The 18,602-nt window shown below is 37.0% G+C and overlaps 1 protein-coding gene across 3 annotated transcripts in view; it reads left to right on the top strand.

Annotated features, from left to right (window-relative positions):
• Positions 1-18,602, top strand: part of DENND1B (DENN domain containing 1B) — a 275,660-nt gene that overhangs the window by 151,973 nt on the left and 105,085 nt on the right. For 2 of the 3 annotated variants that reach the window (XM_030572008.1, XM_030572010.1), the window contains exons 7-10: positions 129-209; positions 5,711-5,770; positions 7,957-8,010; positions 11,945-12,055. In XM_030572008.1, the coding sequence (XP_030427868.1) occupies positions 129-209; positions 5,711-5,770; positions 7,957-8,010; positions 11,945-12,055 (306 nt within the window). The remainder of the gene's footprint in view (positions 1-128; positions 210-5,710; positions 5,771-7,956; positions 8,011-11,944; positions 12,056-18,602) is intronic. The other variant, XM_030572009.1, reaches the window with a different exon arrangement.

Genomic DNA, 18,602 nt, shown 5'->3' with positions numbered 1-18,602 from the left:
CTTTAATATATGGCAGTTGCACTATGATATGAAGTTATCTATGATTAAATGAAAAGATACTTGTTAAAATGGAATATGTATTATTTGTGTATGATTATTAATTACTTCTTTTTAAATATTCCCTGTAGGAAAATGACTTGAATGATATGTTAAAATCACTGTATAGCCACCCTGTGCCAAAGGCAAACACTCCTGTCAGTTTAAACGTGGTAGGTATCCTGTGTAATATTTCTTTATTGTAAAAATGTACAGTTTCTTGTGGTCAAAAAACCCAGACAAAACCTGGATATTGGTGCTAAATTATTAATATCTCATCATATTGCCTCCTATTGTTAAATGGCTTGCCATGCTATATTCACAATGTAAAAAGTGTGTGTGTGTTGTCTGTTTATGCAGACTCCAGTCCTAACCTAGCAGAAATTGAGGTTTGCTGTATGGGTAAGAGGGCAAGCTACCATAGCAACTGGCAATGCTACTCCCTATCTTGTTCGTTGGCTGCTGTATCAGATGAGTATCTTTAGTTACTCCTGCTGTGGATCAAGATCTGCACCTTGGCTTTTGAACACCTGAATAGGGAAGGGTATGTCATATGTCAGTCTGAACTTGGCTTTTCTATTGTCTGCCTGCAGTTGCCCCCTTTTCCCACTTGTGCTTGGTCATGCCAGGGTGGAGTGTAGAAAAGAAAAGGAGGGTTTTACTGAACTATGTAAAGATTTCTGCAGGTCCAGATCAATGAAATTGCAAACATGTAAGATGATGTGGGAATGTATCCTAAAATTGTAGCAGATTATAGCTCCCACAGGAACAGCAAAGTGTTGCAGTCATCACTTACTGCTATCATATTGGATTTGCTTTTCAAAGAGTGCAACTTCCTGAGATAGGGTGACCGAGTTGTCCTGATTTTATAGGCACAGTCATGATATTTGGGGGTTTGTCTTATATAAGGGCCTATTACACCCCACTCCGCCCAGTTTTTCACACTTGCTGTCTGGTCACCCTACCCTGAGGTCACCTTTCATAGTTAATATTTTTCTGGGTGAAATAATGTTTTTGAACAACATTCTAAAATATATACTGGTTGAGTAGAAAAATGAAGCAGCTTGCCAAATGTGGGCAAGTTAATGTTATATGAGAACCACAATTTTTGCAGTTCTTGACCTTTTTTGTGTTTTGAATTTGTAACATTAATGATGCATTAGGTTGTACGTTTTTGGCATATAATATATAGTATTTCAGATTTGTGTTTAGAATTGTATAACACAACCATAGAACATGCCCAAAATACCTAGACCATATCTTTTAGAAAAACATCCAACCTCAATTATTCAGTGGACAGTCTACCGTGACTCTTGGTATGTTGTTCCATAGTTAATTACTCTCATATTTAAAAATTTACACCCTTTTTCTAGTCTGAATTTGTTTAGCTTTGGCTTCCAGCAATTGGGTCGTGTTGTTATATCTTTCTCTGTTAGATTGTATAGCCCATTATTAAATCTTTATTCCTCATGTAGATACTTGTAGACTGTAATAAAGTCACCCCTTAACCTTCTCTTTGTTAAGTTAACTAGATTGAGCTCCTTAAGTCTACCCCATAAGGCATGTTTTCCAATCCTTGTGGCTCTTCTCTGAACCCTGTCCAATTTATCTATGTCCTTCTTGAATTGTGGACACCAGAACTGGACACAGTGTTCCAGCAACAGTCACACCAGTGCCAAATATGGAAGTAAAATAACCCCTCTACTCCTACAGGAGATTCCCCTGTTCCATCCAAGGATCGCATTAGCCCTTTTGGCCATACTGGCAGCTCATATTCAGCTGATTATTGACCATGACCCCCACTCTTTTTCAGAGTAATTTCTTCCCAGGGTAGAGCCCCCTATCTTGTAAGTGTAGCCTACATTCTTAATTCCTAGATGTATACATTTACATTTAGTGATATTAAAATGCATATTGTTTGCTTTCATCCAGCTGACAAAGTGATCCAGATTGCTCTATGTTATTGACCTATCCTCTTCATTATTTACCATTCCCACACATTTTGTGTCATCTGCAAACTTTATCAGTGATGATTTTATTCATTCTTCCAGATCCTTAATAAAAAACATTAAATAGCATAGGGTCAAGAACTGATCCTATGGGTCTTGACTAGAAACACCTCCGTTTGATGATGATTTAGTGTTCACAATTACATTTGTGACCTATCAGTAGCCAGCTTTTAATCTATTTAATGTGTACCATGTTAATTTTATATCTGTCTAATTTTTTCATCAAAAGGTCATATGATACCAAGTCAAAAGCTTTACAGAAGTCTAAATATATTACATCAACACTATTACCTTTATCAACCAAACTTGTAATCTCATCAAAAAAATCACGTTACTTTGACACTACCTTTTTTCCCATATAACCATGTTGATTTGTATTAATTGTGTTACCCTCCTTTAATTCTTTATTAATTGAGACCCATATCGGCTGATCCATTATTTTGCCCAGGATTGATGTCAGACTGATAGGCCTATGAATACCTGGGGCATCCTTTTTACCCTTTTTAAAAATTGGCACAACATTAGCTTTCTTCTCGTCTTCTGGAACTTTTCCAGTGTTCCAAGTTTTGTTACAAATAAAATTAACTGTCCAGTGAGCTCCTCAGCCAGCATTTTTAAAACTCTTAGATGGAAGATATTTGGACCTGCTGATTTAAAAATGTCCAACTTTAGTAGTTGCTGTTTAACATTCTCCTGAGATATTAGTGGATTGGAAAGATAGTTGTTGTATGATATGACTGCATAATCTGTTTTTTCCCCAACTACCAAAATAGAAATATATATTGAATACTTCTACCTTTTCTGCATTATTATTGATAGTTTGACTATTTCCATCTGCTAATGAACTGATTCTGTTATTAGGATTCTTTTTGTTCCTGTTGCACTTAAAAAAGGTTGTCCTTTACTCTACTGGATATAGATTTCACCTTGTGGTCCTTTGCTTCCCTTATCAATTTTCTACAGTTCCTATCTTCTGATTTATATTCATCTTCTAAAAGGACATCCAGTCTTGATTTAAAGTCATTGGGAGATGGAGACTCTACCACTTAATACTTGTGCCAATTGTTAATCACCCTTACTATTGAAAATGTGTGCCAAATTTCTAATTTGAATTTGTCTGGCTTGAGCTTTCAGCCATTGGTTCTTGTTATACCTTTCTCTGATAGATTGAAGTCATTTAGTATCTAATATTTCTGCCTATGAAGGTACTTACATACTGTAATCAAGTCACCTCTCACTCTTCTTTTTTTTTTTCCCTAAACTAAACAGATTGAGCTCTTTGTCTTTCACTCTAAGGCATTTTATCTAGCCCTCAAATAATTTTTATGGCTCTCAAATTTTTCAACATCTTCAAAATAATATTTCAAGTTATTTTAAAGACAACAACCAAGTGGAATATATTTTAGAAAAGAAAATCAATATATCATTTAATACTACACCTTGGCACTTTTTGCAAGAGTATTGTAGTATTGTATTGCAAGAGTATTGCAATTTACATCCTTCCTATTTAAAATTTCTACTCTAGTCACAATTGGATATAGCAAGCTTCTTCACTTCCTGTCTTACCTCTTGAGAATTGCTACTATTCTCTTTTACAGTTGTTGCCTTTCATCTTAGAGAGGTTGCCTGGATTAAAATGTGTTCCAGGCTACTTTAAAGGGGTGGGACGTTGTCTGGCCAGCAGCAAGAAAGGAGTCGTGGCTTCTCTAATGATTCCCCCTTTCCCTTGGGTTAAGAGGATGGAGGGAAAAAGTGGGATTAGCTAAACTGCAAGCTGACTGGAAGGGAAGCTATTCCTTTAGCCATCATCCCCTGGCCATCATTCCCTGTGTGTCTCGGGGAAGGAGAAGGTACTGTGCTAAACAGTTTTTGCTTTAGAATCTATTTACATGAAAGGTACTTATATAAATGGAGACAGGAAATGGTGTGGGACCAAATTTTAGGACTTTTAACAAATAAACAAATGGACTGAATCAGTCAAACTGGGTGAGAAGTCCTTGCTGAACTTGATCTAGACCCATGTGCTCTGGTGACTGGCACTGTTGCAGGAATCCAGAAGCTGTTCTAGTCTGCCATCTGCCTTAAATTTGTATCTCTTTGTTGCGTCTCTTTGTCCCATATTTAAGTAGCATGGTCTTAAACTGTGGATGCTAATAGATTTAAAATTAAGTTCTATTCTGAAAAATGACGTAAAAATGGCACTATGGAATTCCTTGTTTACTGTCCCTGAGTGGGTCTAGGTCAAATTTCTTGGTGCAAAAGTAAAAGGATGCTGACAGTTGGAAAAAACACCACAAACTCATTCTGAGGTCTGGAAGGCAAGCTGTGTTCTTTCAATCTCACACATCAGCACTGGTAAAAAAAAAAGATTCTTCACATGGAATTTACCATATTAAAGCATTCTGTCGATGATATGTGAACCAGAATGCAATCCAGGTCACACACTCTCAGGCTTTGTTTACAATGCCCTGAAGCCCAGACTACTGAGGTGTCAACTACAGAGTACACCAAAGTGTGGCATGCAAACTACCCCACATGAATGCTACGGGTGCAAACTAAAAAGTACCTAGTTTGTGCTGTAGTGTTTTGGAAGCGCTACATTACTGTGAAGTAAACATCTTCTAGTTTGCACCAGCAGCATCCACACAGGGAAGTTAGTATGTCACGCTTTGGTGAGCTCTGCAGTTCACAGCCCTGTTTTGGCCTTGTATAGCTAACAGGAATAAAACGTAATAACAGGGCCACCCAGAGGATTCAGGGGGCCTGGAGCGAAGCAATTTTGGGGGCCCCTTCCATAAAAAAAAAGCTGCAATACTATATTCTCGTGGGGGGCCCCTGTAGGGACCAGGGCCTGGGGCAAATTGCCCCACTTGCGCCCCCCCGGCAGCCCTGCATAATAATGATTAACTTTTGTCAGAAATGTCAGCCAGTTGTGGTCCGAATATACACAGGTAACAGATCTGATGAGTGAGTCACTCTTTTGACTGTTACCACACTTCAAGGCTGTCCATTCCCCTGATTACATGTACATTGAATGTGTGAGTCAGAAAGCTGCACCCCTAGATAGAGCTTTATTGAGGGGTGGTTGAAAGTTATGGACTCTTACTGATACTTATACTTCAACTGCACTGTGATGCTTTTGTAACACAGTGTGACTGCTTTGATGCTAAGGAGGTGAAATCAGAACTGTCCAACCTAGGAAATTTGTTTCAATATATGGAACCAAGGTCTATGTGATGTCATCATTAAATGTTAAAAAATGAAAGTCTAACTCCTAGGTAAACACAAATACAGCACACAATGTAATGAGATTTTCTACTCTCTTCAACCAACAAAAGTACACCCCCCCCATCTTTAACTTTGCTTACTCACCATGCAAATACATTTTATGCCCTGCCATTTTATCCATAGCTATTATGCATTTTTGTTGATCTGTTATAGTATTTTAGTTAATTATATATAACAAATGAGTCTTGCATTGTTATGTGGAAAGTCAGAACCTGAAATTCTGCTGATTAAGTCATTTGACATTTTCATTCTTCTAAAAAGATTATTGCATATTGAAATCTTTGCCCCAGTTACTTTTATAGTTAAAATATTATGAATCAGATTTAATCTTTTGGTTTAAAAACAAAATGTTCAATTTTTCTCTCATGTTGCATAAGAATCAAGAGATGTTTTTTGCAAGTGAGCAAGTTCTGAAAAATCAGCCGTACCTAGTATCGGTGAGTTTAAAAGAACTGGCTACTTAAATCCTACTGATGAAAGAAATAATTGCTTGCCAGATGATTTCTCTGTTGATTTCAGGCTGTTCTTATATGGTCTTTTGGAAAATGATTATTCTGTGGCTTTCTAATCTAAAAACCCAATCTTTATTAATATATTTCTGTTTATAATGACCTTATTTCAAAACTGCAGTATGTGTGAATTATAATCTGACTGCAAAAACAAAAATTTTAAAATGGAGATGATGGAATAAATATCCTACATTTAGTCTCACTTCCACTTTTTAAATAGCAGAAGCATGATAGTGGCCAACATATATCTATTACAAGATCTTGTGTATCTTCCTAAGAGACCTCAGAATAGGTTGCAGTGCTCCAAGCTATATTATTTCCACTGGAAATACAGTAGAACCTCAGAGTTACCAACACCTCGGGAATGGAGGTTTTTCATAACTCGGAACAAAACATTATGGTGGTTCTTTCAAAAATTCACAATTGAACATTGTCTTAATACAGCTTTGAAACTTTACTATGCAGAAGAAAAAATGCTGTTTATAAATGAAAAAAGCATGGAAACAGTTTCCTTACCTTGTCAAATCTATTTTTTTAAACTTTCCCTTTTTTTTTAGTAGTGTACATTTAACACAGTACTGTACGCTATTTGCTGTTTTTGTAATTATTATTTTATTTATTGATTTCTTTATTTTTATTTCTGCTGCCTGATTTTGTGCTTCTGGTTCCAGATGAGTATGGTTGATTGGTCAATTCATGACTCTGGTGTCCATAACGCTGAGGTTCTACTGTAGCTGATCATGGCTCTGGTGTCTGGCAGTAGTGGGTGATGTCTTCTCATTGCACATCTCTGCTGTTCTGCTCATTGAACTGATTATTTCTCTATTAAAATTATGAACAGTTAGAAAATTTCTGATTATTTCACTTCTAAGTTACTACTGAATAAATTTTATGTAGCCTTAAATACTCTGTGTTTGTGGGTGGTGAGGGAAGAGAAGAGAATTAAAAGTTTGGTATAAACAGAAAACAGAGGATTTTTTCATCAATCTGGGTGTATTCTTGGTCTTGGCAATTGGAAAAATAATTTTCTTTGTCTTTCATTACTATATTAATTCACATCTGTATCTTGGTTTATTTATTGTGCACAGGGCACAGTGTCATGTAAGGCATTCTTTTTGTATAACTATTGTGTGGACTTTTTAGCTAGTGCCAAATAAGCTAATTAGTGTTAAGGGGCAAATGTTCTTTAAGTCCATCAATCTGGTGAAGTAAAAGATCTTCCTACATGCATATATAGTAAATAGCAATAATAAATTACATTTGCTGATTAAACACTAGCTATATTAAAAAAAATTATATATTTTTATATATTTCATCATGTTCTAGTTAATCTTTTTAAAGTTTGACTAGAAATGCATTTTATTTTTATATTGATTGTTCCAATATCTATATCTATGTCTTGATATAGATATAAACAGAGGAAGTTATTTTAAATTGTAGAGTATATACTCGCTAAGGAAATGAGATAAAGTTTTTTCTCCTAGGCTAGGACACTATGATATGTTAAACTTATTGAACCAAATTCATTCCTTGTCTAAGTATTGAAGTCACTGGATTAGTATAAATTAGTGAATTACACCTGTACTGAGTTTGATCTGGTCTGTTACATCCTGAATGTTGCTCAACCTTGAAATATATAAAGTTGTATAAGGTAGTTAATATTTGTCATAGATTAATGTGGAAAGTCAAGTTGTTTTGTCCTAATTTTCTGTTTAAAGATTGTTGTGAAATTGAGGGGAACTGTACCTGCAGTAACATTCACTCTGTCCTAATGAATTTATTTTCTTAGGTAAATAATTTTTCCTCTTCCAGTCTAAATTTAGATTTTGTTCTCTTGTAAATTTTTGTGAGGGGAAAGCTATTTGTCATAAACGCTTAATCATTAGTCCCAAATTGAATCTGCTGTTTCTTATGCTCAGTCTTGACACAATATTTAAAATTTGCATAATTTCATTATGACTCTAAAGCACTGGCATATTGATTTTTGATCTGCTGAATCTTTGGTGTTCTCGTCTGCTTTATTTTATAATATATATACACACATACACACACACTTTGTATTCTTGGTCTCTTTCTGCACAAAATATTAATTTTGTTTCCCCCCCATTAATTAGCATTCGTACTTCATTACTCCTGATCTAACTGGATTGCCAACAATCCCAGAAAGTGTAAGTATGTTGTTTTTTTAAAATATCTAAACAGTGATGTTAACCTTGTTCGAGTGGTGTGGCTGAATTACATTTGTAGTTATGGTCTATGGCTGGGCCTACAAAGTTAGAGCCATATACTGCTTCCCACAGACGATCTCATGTTGGTGTCAGTCGGAGGTTTTTACAAAGAATGAGGGGAGAATACAGCCTTTGTCTAATAAAAGAATCTTTAGTTAGTGAAAGAACTGCTTCATTAAGCATCATCCAGTGATAAACAATTATACAAGGTATTTCTATGACTACTACTATTTCTGTACATTGTTTGAACATTTGCACATTCAGTTACCCAATTTGTGTGTGCATTTATGGTAATTATATATACAAATCATGCCTGCCACTTATGTACCTGAGTTATTTGAATATCTGGCTCCCCAAAATTGCATAATTAAATGCCAGAATTAACATCCCATTGAGATGAATGGAAGCAATTTATTTTTCTGAGTGCTGTTATTTCAAGCTACCTAAGACACATGTGTTCACATTTGGAAGGTCATCTTGACAGCTCTAATGGTTAAAAGATTTTTCTTTGTTTAAATGAAGGTTTGCATTCTATGGAATTCAAATATGTGATGGAGGCCAGATAAATACATTAAGCAGGCGGTAAATGTAGTGTCTGTGATCTTCAAGTGTGTGCTTGACTGCATGTTTAATAGCTAGCCATTGAAAGAATAGCTTATTTAAATAGCCCACCTTCTTTAAATCTTGCATTTAAATGTGAGATCAAGGGCATTCATGCTATAGCTGGCCATTTGCTACAGTTTTGAAATTATGATATTCCACCCCCCCACCCAAATTAAGTCTGCACAGTGGCATGAAGAAATTATGTGATGCACATAGCCGAATATTGATTCACTAAAGTATTTCAAATCTGTGCCTGCAGTTGATAGATGCTGTAGTTGTTGTGAAAGTAATGCTGTACATTTTTCTACAGTTCATAGGAAGGAAAGAAAATGGAAGTAGAGATGCCTTTCTCTACCCTCTCTTTCCCACTCATTCCATTTGTAGCTGTGTGTCCTGTGCTTTCAGTCTGAGAAGTAATAAGATGCTGTGATTTTACATGGGGAGTAAATAGATGGGGGCAAATCGTAGTAAATTAATAATGAACTCTAGTCCACTAATTCTTTGCTGTGAAGCTTAAAGTATTGCAATGAACATTTACATTTTACATTTTAAAATATAAATATATCTGACAATTTTTAGCAAAAAAATAAATAAATCTATATAGCAATATAGAGTGCTTTATTGAAGTGAAGAGCTAGATGTACCTTTTGATTGTTCTGCAGCTTTAGCAACAGAGAACTGCAATATAAATAAGATGCTATGCAGCTAGTCCTTGGTAAATTAGAATCAATTCAGTCATCGTGGCACACATCTCTCTCAGATGGAATATTAACATGCTGTTCAAGAGCCACAGTTCCTTTCTCCACACAACAACTTGAGTCCTAGCAGCCCCTGCCTTCATCTCTTAAACCAGCTCTGAGCCCTGATGCCCTGGGAGCTAGGCATTACTTTTTAGGTCTTCTCCTGGGATTTATTCAGTATGCCCCAGTTTATGTGAAATTGGGTCCTTCACACATTTGCATCCTCATTCTTGGAAAATGTCAAGGCCTTACCTTGCAATTTTTACTCACTCTCCTTTCTCTACTCCACGCCCCAAAGTACAATCACAAGGGAGAAAGTGACCATTCTTATCCAAGCAAAATGTAAACAAATATTTATTTATTTAAGGTTTATTTGCAGTATTAGCCCAGTTCTGGTGCACAGGAATTTCCTCCCTCTCTTTCCAGCCCGGTGTGGTCTGGAAGTAATCTTGCTCCCGCTACCCCTTAGAGAGAGTGATTGTGTTTGGCAGCTTTATCACATGGAGGAAGGTAATGGCAGAGAGACTCAGCACCTTCTCTCATCCCTCCTCCCCCAGTACATTGAGAGCACAGCATCTATGGGCCAACCAGTAGAGCTGAGAGTAACATTAATCATCATGCCCCTGATCTTTTTGGCATTGTGAGAGCCTGGCATGATAGCACACTCTGATGTCATAGCTAGACCAAGGGACAAATTGTACAGGTGTGGACTTGCAGCAAACCTAAAGTAGGGGGAAAGGTTCGACCATACAATTGGTTGGGGCCGGTGGAATGTGAGATGGTCATCAGGAAGAAACCCTCCCTGTACTCTGAGCCCCCTGGCTGGCCAGTGATAGCTGCTTTCCTGTTCAGTGTAGGACCTATGAAATTAAGACTCATCGTCCCTGACCATGCAATCTGAGACACCTATGCTCCTGTAATTAGTGAACCATGAGGGCAGATGCTGGGCCACACCATCCGTAGAGGCTGGAGAAGCCTAACTGACAGCTGTGAGTCCCATTTGGGTTCCTTGTCCCCATCAGCCATGGCATACCCTAAACCGTGGGACTCGGCCCATTATGGAGTAAAGGGTTACCCTATATAGGTACTGCCAATGGCCAACTCTAAGGATGAAATTAAGCTATCTGTCTAGTCAGATTCATTCTACCATTTCACATTAATAAAAATACTAGTAGCTGAAAGCCTGTGTTGTTACACAGGTGTAATACATAAAGTCATGCATATAAAAGCTGAAAATGACCGAGAACTTAAATAAATTGACAGTGACAGACCATAAATCCCAGATAGTGTTGGCATGTGTGGTTGTGTTCATTTTCATTTGGTGGGCATGGAGTTGTGTTGGAGATTTGTGGTGTTTTGTGCAGGTGGCAGATCAGAAGTGTGTACTGCGGTGGGGAGTTTTATATGTATTTTAGATATTGTATATGCTGGTTCTGTTGTTGTGTGGGTGATTCTGCAGAACAATGGCAGCTGGGCTAAATAATCCACCATCTGTGTAGTCTCCTTCATACAACCAATGATATTGTTGTGTGCATATTAGCTATAAAGTAAGGCTAATGATTGGTTGAGTTACCACTGATATCTCAGTGATCTAGGACTCTTGGCATGGTATACATACAAACCTTACTGTAGCTGGATGCCACATGGGAATAATTTGTGAAATCAAAATGGCTGAGAACTTAAAAATGTGACAGTAACAGACTGAGAATCCCAGTGATGACTGAACCTGGTGATATTCTCAACAAGTGCCCTTAGCAACGCTTGTAACTGTTTCCAATGCTTCACACTGACTCGACAGACATTTTAGGCTTCAGAGTGACATATATTGACACATCTGGAGTCATTATACAGATTAAACGTCTTGGTTTATACATTAATGAGGAGGAATTTACTAATGAGACAAGGTGAGTAAGGTTATATCCGGGCCAACTTCTGTTGGTGAGAGAGACAGGCTTTCAAGCTGACAGAAGTTGGTCCAATAAAAGATATTACCTCGCCTACCTTGTCTGTCTAATATCCTGGGACCAAGATGGCTAGAACAACACGGCATACAATGAGGAATTTACTAGTTGAATTTACTAGGGTTGGTACTAAGTCTTTGTGAATGCTTTTGTATATATTTTACAAAGCAATGCATTTTAAAAATTTTAATGTATATTCACCTAGGGCCCAGGATGCATTCATACTAAAAACCCAAAATATACATAAAAATAAATAGCTGTTTTAAATAGAACTAGCACATACTGTTCTAAAGTTTCCATGTTTCCAAATCTGTTGAAAATACAAAGTTCCCCTCCTCCCAGAAGGATAACTAAACATACAAAATGAAGAGACCGTAAAGTTAATTTTACTTTGTGTTTAAAATGGCAAGGAATTGTGTGAATGCAGATATTTAATGAACAGATATGTTTCTCTGGCAGGATTGATTTTCATTTGTGTTGTACGAAATTTTATAAAAAATGAACAAAATGTTCCACTCGATTACCGTTGTTAATATATGTTAACATTTCTTTTTTTATTTATTTAAACAGAGAAATCTTACAGAATATTTTGTTGCTGTGGATGTGAACAACATGATGCAACTTTATGCCAGTATGTTGCATGAGAGACGAATCATTATTATCTCTAGCAAACTAAGCACTGTAAGTACTTCACACATCTCCTTTTAAGTAGAATATATTGAGCATTTCATAAAAAAGACCTACAGACCTCTGCAGATTTAGATATGTTCCATGTGTACTTGTAAGACAATATCTACATACTTTTTTTGATATATGGTTTTAATCTGGCTCTTGAAGTACAAAAGTCTGATTTATATAAGACCTACTCAGATACATTAAGTCAGGTTAATTTATTTTTTCTTATCAGGAGATGAGAGTTCTTTAACTCTCCAGAGTTCATTTCTGTGCCTGCTGCCCTATAAAGAATTCTTAAGGGCTATTATAAAATCTTTATTATTCACTTGTGGCTTATTCCATTGGAGCTACTTGAAGGAAATCAAGGGGCCATAATAATAGCTGCTATCCTAACCAGGTAATAGGTAGATTCATCTTTGTTGCAGAATAGTAGTTTGGGGCATATACTGTAATAGCTCTGATTTGGAACAGCTCTTCTGACTGATGATAATTTACAACTCAAAATAGCATTTTTATTACAGGTTTTAGGGTACTGCCCACATTGAAATGTTTTTCCTTATGTCAGTGTAGACTGGAGAAATGAAAGAATGTCTGTTTGGTTACAAAAACATATCTAAATATTCAGATATTCCTTTGTTTTAAATGTTGAGATTTTCTTATAGTTTGGATGCTTGAGAGGTTAAGTCAGGTTGCAGGTGACTATTATTTTACAAACCAATTTGCGTCATAGTATATATTTGTCATTTAGTATCTTTAATCTTTTATTAAAACTCAGTCACAGAAAATCCTTTTATTTCTTTTAAGCAGTGCTGTATACAGCCTTTTATCTGACACATTTTCCGTAGTAGTAATTCAATATTACCAACTTTACTAAACAGCAAATGAACAGTTTTCTTTGGGAGCAGGATTTAGATGCAGTTTTAAAAACACAACTTCAGAGATAGACAGATGTTCTATTTTGTTTCTAAAAACAAATTTCTATGTTATGTAATATTTTTGAGATCTCAGAGAATATATGGTATATAAAGATTAATTTAAATTCTATTGAGCCAAAAAGGAAATGTTGTGGGGTGGGAAAAACCCTGTGTTGCCAAAGGATGCTAGTAAGTATCAGCAGTTCCTACAATTAAAAAAGAAAACAAAAGCATCACAAGTCCCCAAATATACAACTTGTTGTGTGGGCTGCTGCATCGTGCAGAGTCCCACATGACTTTACTGGGTCTTAATGCAAGCACATCAGTTCGCATGCCTCAAGATGCAGGAGCAGAGCCAAGCTAAATAACCCATAAATAGTTTGTTATTGAATGAGTGATGTGCAGCTTTTAGAAAGCAGTTGATGATGTAAGTACTGTAAGCTTGCAAAAAATATATTCTTTTAAAATCCCAGTGCCTTTAACTTTTAAAAGCTTGATCTTTTCCTTTAAATTCAGACTAGGCTGGAATCTCCCATTTCAATCATATAGTCCAAGATTTATTTCAGTTTATCTAAAAAATGCATCCATCAAGAGTAGTGCATGTACAAAACTTATCAATAAAAGATAAACAATAAACAGTTTTAACTGATGTACAAACTCCGAAGTCCTTCCAGCCTCACCTACCCCAAACCAACACCTCACATCATCTTCTGCCCATCACTTCACGCATCCTACCTCCCTGAAAAAGCCTAGGAAAACAGATTAGCATCACACCATGAACAACAAATTTGGACTTCATCAAACCAAGGAGGGAAGAGACTTCTAAAATGGTTGCTTCTTCATAGAAAACACCTTGGTCCTCACCCTCTAAGCTGAACAAACTCTGACCTATTTTCTGAAGTCCAGAAGGGTTGGACAATAGGTAGAATTAAGCCATCTTTGCAGCTCACCAATTCAGATGTATGCTTGGTCCCTGATAAGAGAGATAATAGCCATAAGGGTGCAATAAATAGCCCCAGTGCTGCTCTAGGAGAAGAGATATGTAGGAGTCACTGTGGTGTTCCTTATGCCGCTATAAGAATCCTGTATTAGTCAGTTAAGACGGGTTTAAGTCTGCTTTGTGCTGAAAAGCTTAATGGGATGTATAATCTGACCTGTTTTTGCCTCTAGCTCCCTCCCATTTAAGGCCAGGGCTGTTAGCCTTAGTATCTCACTTGATCTCAGTGGCATAGTTCCAACTGGCAAGGGGCACAGAGGGACTACAGAAATCTCCTGAGTCTGGTATGAACATTCTAGTTCACCAAAGAATGTCATGTGAGGTCTCAAATAAAGGCCAGTATCACATGCATCATCGGTATCACTGTGAAATGCATGTGCAGATGTTGTGCAAGGCATTATGTGTATATATACAGAAAATATGTTCTTAATTTCTGTGTCTAGGAACTGGTCAGCAGCAAACGTGCAAAACAGATTTTCTGTCAGACAACAGATGTATTTCCATATATCTTTTTACATGTAAACTGAGTATGGTTGTTCACAATGGGTCTCCTGTCACCAGTCTGAACTGAATGCACATGAAGGATTGTGAGCACTTTGGAAAGAAACTAACTGAGGGAGAGGGGGAGAGAACCTTATCTGAAGGTGCTCTTCAAAGGTTTGCTCTATTATATTTGGGGGGCAAAGAAAACACCCCTGTTGTCCTTCACTGAGAAAGTAAATGGCAACGAATTTGCTTCATGACAAAGGGGCCTCAGCCAGGATTGGTTGAAACATTGTAGTGAACTCTGAGTGAAATAAACTTCTTTAGACAGTATGTTAACCTGTTACTTTGAATTTAGTCTCTAGAAAATGGGTCATGATTTTGTTTTATATGTAACCATTTGTTTCTAGTGTTCTTACTCTCTATCACTTGAATCTCTGTTTTTTTATAATAAACTTATTCTTGTTTTTACTATAAATGTATCTAAGTGCTGTGGTACTAAGCAAAGTGATGGTTCTGAGTTGAATCTTGTAAGCTGGTGTGTACTGTTACTTTTGGGAACTTCAGGCCTGTTAATTTTATGAGTGTTCAGTGGATGAACCCTCAGGGGTTGGTATGTGCCTGTTGCTATCTGTACAGGGAGACCTGAGTGGGCACAGTACTGACAAAGACAATATTTCCTCTAAATTTTCTTTGTACTGAGTGGGCTATAAACTCCACTGAGTGTTACATTTTTGTCACTGGGCAAGCTTGCAATTTATTATTAAGGACAAAAAGAGAGAGAGAGAGAAATCCCTCACAGAACTGTGTTTGAGCATACAAAATGGATTGCAATTGCTTTTTAGAAAGATTACATTCTATTGTATAAATGAGTATTTCAGGACTGTTTAAAGTATGGATTATGAAAATGTGTAATTAAGGACTTTAAAAATGCGTACTACAGTAGAGTATCATGTATATGTATGTTCAGAGAGTTGTAAAGACATGTATTGTGCAGTAGTGTGCAAATAGTTGAACATTCAGTTGGAATGCATGAGACCTTCTTCCACATCTAGTAGCGATGACATCCATGATTAAGTTATGAGCTGTTGCTGACAACAATTTTGTTCGGGATTCTTAGATTCAATCATGAAACTCAGTACCAGGCATGAAACTAAAAATACCACATTTGGCATTTGTTGGTACTCTGGATAACTGTACTCACAGACAAAACTGATTTTTGCCATGTTCATGCAATAATTAATGATAATACAAAAAAGGAAAAAAGTCATTACTGATATTTGAAAATTGGCTACTGTAATTATTGCCTAAGGTATTTTAGGAACATCTGTGTCGCATTGAGGAGCATCATTCCTTGAGGGAGACATCCTACCATCTCCTCCTAGAGCCCCTATCTCCCCGAACCCCACTCCTTATCCCTCCCTGTTGGCTCTGAGAAGTGGGTGCTGAGATGCCCCGTCCTGCCAAGGGAGCGGGGAAAAGCCCATCTGCTACCTACATTCTATTTCTGCAAGTGCTGCTCATTGGGGGTAACTTTTTTTCTTGTTGTCCCCTATCCCTGGGATTTTCCCCTCTGCCACTCTCAGGCAGCACCTTTCCCTCTTTCTTTACCATGGCTCCGACCTATCCCTGATTTTGCCTATCTGCCTCTCTCTTTTCTCTGCTTCCACCTGTTTGACTCCCCTGCACATACAATTTGACTTCCCTGCATAAATTCAGGCCATCCCTCCCCTCCGATTTGCATTCTCTGTACTCTGGTAGCCCCCATTGATAGCAAGGAGCCAGTTTTAGTTCTGAGTGAGGGAAGAGTCGGCAGTGGCTTCAGCAGATGTTACTGAGCATGCCCCGATTGCCCAACCAGGATCAATAACAGCAAAGCAGCAAATCATGCCAGGGAGCAATTTATGCTTCTACACCAGCTGTGCTTCTAGCTATGTGACATGTGGTGGATACAGAACAGTTGCTTAGCTGTGCATGCATGCAGTTTACAGGGAATGTTGGGCAAAGGACTTGGTAAACTGGTCAACCATACTAGTGAGGTCTGATAAAATAGAGATGTAGAGTTGAGTGTCACTGACATAGGACTTCAGTACACATTGCCTCCCCATCTCCCATAACAGCCTCTCTTACAAATTGAAAAGGAGTGGTGGTAGAATTACTTATTGCTATACGGTGCTGTTTTTATATATATAAACAGCACCGTACAGCTATAAACCCTTCTAAATTATTCTATCAAAACTATTTTCAATAGTTAAGAATGATTACATTTGCTTTTTGATGTAATTAATACATTGCTTCATTAAAATGATTGACTGCTGGGTTTAAATATGCATGTGTATTAATAAAAATATTCCAAATTAACAGCCTCTATTTGAGTGACGTGTGTGCTAGATTTAGTTCTCTTGGCTATTGCATGTATAAAATAATATTTTGTTGACTGTGCTGAAAAGGTATCCTTTTGATATTCCTATATTAAATTTTGATTCTTAAGCAAATTTATCTTTCAAAGGTAATGGTAACAAATGCATTTTATTGTTAAGGGAGTTGTCCCTTATTTTGGGGTTGACTTAATACCAATTGTTTATGACAGTTCATGAAGACTGGGTTGTGATGTCACTTTCAAGTTATCAGCTCTGTTTCGGTTCACTATCTCAGGGCAGTAAGGACCGATAACAGAAGGCATAATTCAAGGCTTCCCTCAGTCTCTCCTTACCGTTCTTTTGTGGGGGATGCAAAATTACTTGAATATATCTGGAAAAAAAATTCTTTTAAGTCTAGCGCTTCTCTGCTATAAATTTGATGTGTTTGTTGTATTCAAGATAAAGGACTGGCCCTGGCATGAAAGCAAGAGAAAAATACAATATTGCATTTATAAAGAAGGTTTACTTTGAGGGAGGGAGTATATAGAAGAGAGGGTTGAATCATTAAGTTATCAGTTAGCCTTTTTAATTGGTGATTGGACCATTTGCATTTTTAATCTAATTTGTTCTAATAGGTTTAACTCAGTGAGACGCTTGCATTTCATTCCCAATCAAGCAGGCTTCTGTTTTGTATGCATCTTTTCATAATTGCAACTCTGTTTACTCTTTTGCATGTTTCTATAACTGATTAGCTGTGGTTATTCTTCTATTTTTAAAAAACTCCTTCTGCTTGAATTTTAATAGCAATCTGCATGGTGAACACAAAAAGGTGTAGGTGGAAGCTTCCCTGCACTCAGTTCTATTATAGCTTCATGGTCGTTATTTCCCTAGCTTTTGACTCTTACTAGTACAGCTTTCCAACTCTCTTTAATAATATGGTTGTCATCAACCTTGCAGCTTGCTTGGGGCTTAGTGTTAGAGTGGACTAGATTCACCTCGCCTGAAGAGTATGTTCTGTAAGATCTGTTTGTAGCAAAAACTACAATTTGTAGCTTTTGAACAGGTATCTATAAAAGAAAAACAAATTACATTTTGGAATTAGTGAATGAAACAACGCGTGGGATATATTCACAGGGGTGATTTTTGTTGTTTCACTTTAACTGAATAAGGAGGACTGGTCTTAGATGTCATGTTAAAATATTGAATATTTTCGTATATTAGTATTTTAGCATCCACTGCTATATTTGTATACATTGTTTTACTAATTAAATGGGGATATAATAGTAAGTTTTAATGCAGTTTATTTTTTATTCAATGTTTGCATATATTATTAAGTTAGTGTGGTAAGCTTTTCTAGTAAGGCTGAGCTAGAACATAGATTTTATGCATGCTGTAGACAGGCCCTAGATGTTTAGGCCCCAAGTGAACCTGCTGTGGTAGTCTACCAGAACATCATACCATAGTCTCATGTATTCAAAGCGAAGGAATAAATCATGATTTTACAACAGTGCATCAGTTGACTTATTGCTGTTTTGTGACCGGAGGTTGTTTAAAGCCATGTCATCAGTTCTCAAGTCAGTCAAGCATGAAGGCTTGTCATATGCCTCTATAATTGTACCTTAACAGACTTTCTCTAACTAGTCAGCTGGGGCTGTGCATTTTGTCTCAAAAACCCGGCTGGCCAGCATCTGACAGGAGCTTTCTCATCATGCTGTCAGTAATATGTTAACTAGAGTGTATCTTTTGTGGCCTATGTGGCAGGTGGAAAGGAAGCTTCACTTTAAAGCAGATGTCTAAAT

Source organism: Gopherus evgoodei, chromosome 8 (assembly GCF_007399415.2).
Source record: "Gopherus evgoodei ecotype Sinaloan lineage chromosome 8, rGopEvg1_v1.p, whole genome shotgun sequence".
NCBI classification, from domain to species: domain Eukaryota; kingdom Metazoa; phylum Chordata; order Testudines; family Testudinidae; genus Gopherus; species Gopherus evgoodei.
This window is presented reverse-complemented; position numbering and strand designations above follow the sequence as displayed.